This window comes from Tetrao urogallus (genome assembly GCF_951394365.1).
Source record: "Tetrao urogallus genome assembly, chromosome: 9".
NCBI classification, from domain to species: Eukaryota; Metazoa; Chordata; class Aves; order Galliformes; family Phasianidae; genus Tetrao; species Tetrao urogallus.
The window spans coordinates 11884908-11887831 of NC_136822.1; the positions used below are offsets into that span (position 1 = coordinate 11884908).

At 50.7% G+C, this 2924-nt stretch overlaps 1 protein-coding gene across 1 annotated transcript; it reads right to left on the reverse strand.

Moving 5' to 3' along the window:
* Window positions 1-650: 650 nt before the first annotated feature.
* PIGZ (phosphatidylinositol glycan anchor biosynthesis class Z) lies at window positions 651-2651 on the reverse strand (the record flags this gene model as incomplete). Its single annotated transcript, XM_079539932.1, has 2 exons — window positions 651-2212; window positions 2534-2651. 2 exons carry the CDS (start codon window positions 2649-2651, stop codon window positions 651-653), a joined length of 1680 nt encoding a protein of 559 aa, XP_079396058.1.
* Window positions 2652-2924: the final 273 nt, after the last annotated feature.

Below are 2924 nucleotides of genomic sequence, written 5' to 3' on the forward strand. Positions count from 1 at the left end.
ATGAGGGATGGAGGGGTTCAAGGTGAGCACACAGCGGAGACTTACCGTGCAAAATGCTTCTTGAGAAGGCAAAATTTTAGGATTTAGCATAAATGCCTGTGCTGAAGCATCTTCCGCGTTCTAAATCTGCTTCCGTTACATCAATACTGGGGGTTTTTCAGGGCAGAAATACCTCAAACAATATTTGTAACACTGGTGTCCATATCGTGTATGGGGACAGAGAGGAGGGTCCGAAATGTCAAGAGCATGAAGGTAAAACCATATTGAATCAGATGAAGTCCTCCTAGTCTAGTAACCTCTCTCCAGCAGATGAGCTAAACACCTCATTTCAGTAGCACAGCCCACAAACCTTCCATCTGAGATTATACGAACTTCTCATGTGTATCTCACACGAAAAGAACGAAGCTCAAATCCGTTTCTGTGGTCTCTGGGTTCATCTTCTCTCATCAGGAAAATGAGTCAAGCTTCTCAGGAACACCACAGGGACTGAATGATTCAAATCTTGGTAGAGGCAGCTATGCTGAGCATGAAGAAAGGGGGAGAATTGAGCTCACAACAGCACTGCCTGTGCTGAGCACAGGATTTTGAAGAGGAAGGTCTGACAGCACATTTGGGCAGCGTCAAAGTGAAAACCTAAAACATTCTGAGATCTAAAGTCTCTGCTGAGCTCTGCCTATCTGAAGGACGTATAGTCCTAACTGACTTCTCCAGTTTTCACTGAATAGGAAGGATAGCTGTGGTGGATCTTCCATTGATAAGTGTGGAAATATCAAAGTCTCATTCTTGAGCGAGACCCCACATTTGGCAACTGTGGCTCTGACTGTACCGGGGATTATAACCAAAAAGTGACAGTCACTGCAGGTACAATTGTTTGCGTGCTGTCCTACCATTCGGCAGAGGGTTTCCTCTTCAGACCCAGCCATATCAATCACTTCTACGTGTGTGTCTTTCTTCTTGATATTTAGCAGAGACCTAGGAGGCATGTAGGTGTGAGCAAAGAGCAGAGTATAGTGTCTTGGATGGTTTGAGGAGTCTGAAGAATGCAAGACGTGCTCCAAGTGAAAAAAGCATGGTATCAGTCCCCCCTGGTGCAGGCATCCAAACAGGAAAGCCCCGAGAACATTAAAAATGATAATGATGGGTTTCCACTTCACAGCTCTATTCTGTGATGCGCTGAACAGGACTAATGGCAAGATGAGAGGGATGAGAAATCGAGGCTCTTGGTGGCTGAAGAGGGAGAGAAGTGCCAAAGGAACAAAATAAAACAGCAGCAGTGTTGGCTGGCCCTCGGAATGCACCGATAAGCTGGGTGGCCCACGGTAATACAATCCGACCCGCATTAACTGCTGGATGTATTTCTTTAGCATTTTAAACCCAGCATCGATGGCCAGAAGGTGTAAGATCCCAAAGAGCATGACTCCATTAACTATAAAATGTGTAACTCGTGGGTGACTTCCATGCTGTGCAAGGTTACGAGAATCAAGATTATAGCAGAGGAAGTTGAAAGGGGTCACCACCACTCTGTGATTTAACAGAGCTATGACATCGAACAGGCTGCTGTTTGTAAAGCTGAAAAGGCTGTCCAAGCCCACTGAGGTAAAATACATGGTGTCAGCTGCTATGAAGACAACAGCAGTAAAACATGCACAGGTGGTAAGTTTTAAAAAGGGGTTTATGAGAGTTTTAATGCTCTTTTGAGAGTCAGCATTTAAACGTGCCCAGTAGAGCAGGGGCATTAGTGCAAATGCTGGAAAAGTCGGCCTGTTGAAAAACCCTGCAGCTATTACAGCACCTATCAGAGGGCTGCATGCAGGTTTCGTGATGCGGCTGTCAGATTTTTTGGAGGAAACCAAAACCAGCAGAAGTGCAAAGAGAAATCCTTCAAGTGTGTTGGTGAACGTTCTGGTGTAAAACACCAAAGTGACATACGATCCTGCAAGGAGGAGCAGTGCTTCCCACGGATCCGCTCCCCAGGCAGGAGCCAATCGGTGCACACTGTAGTCAAGTACAAAAGAAAAGACCATAAGGAGAAGGCGAGGAGACACGAGAAGGGTATAGCTGCTGACACAACGCGAGCACACATCCAGCTGCTGCAACGCCTTCAGCACCCAGTAGGCAACTCCAGAGGTCAGTAATGGGAAAACAGCTGTTCTGCAGGGAGAGCTGGAAAGGAATTCCCAGGGATAATAGACCCGTAGGTTTAAAACGTCTCCTACGAAGGAAAAAAAAAAAAGAAAGAAAGAAAAAGCAGACATATCTATTTTATTCAGTACTTCAGCGTCGGGGTACAACTCGGTGCCAAGAGGCATTGCGCTACACGGCCGCCCCCAGAGCACCGAGCCCGCCGGCAGCCTTCAGCTCGCCCTCCGTTCTCACCCTCTCCCGGCGCCGCCACTCGGGCAGCGCTGCCGCGGGGACGGGACGCGGCCAGGAGCCGCCTGCGGGCGGAGCCGCGCTGAGGACACGAGCTCTGCCGGCGGCGGCTCTCGGGGAGCAGCGCGCCTCGGCCCCTCCCGCCCTCCCGCCGCGTTACCTGCCATGACCTCGGGCGACTGGAAGAACTCGTCGGGATGCAGGTAGCCGGCCTGCGGCAGCAGGCACCACCCCGCCCGCAGCGCAGCCAGAAGCGCCCACAGCCGCCGCGCCGCCATGTCGGCCCCGCACCGCCGGCCGCGAGGGGGCGCACGACGCCGGCCGGAGCGCCGCAGAGCGCGCCCAGTGCGCAGGCGCGGAATGCCTGGAGTCACGCAGCTGACACCGCAGTGCAACGCGGTGCTTTTACACGCGTACAGACGGCAGCGTGTGCTGACTTCTCTTGTTTATTTCTCAGGTTACATTTATTTACAGTATGTTTTTATACATACATTTTTTTTATTACGCTGAATCTCTCTACATCCCGGGATCATGAGGTGGCGGCTGTGGTC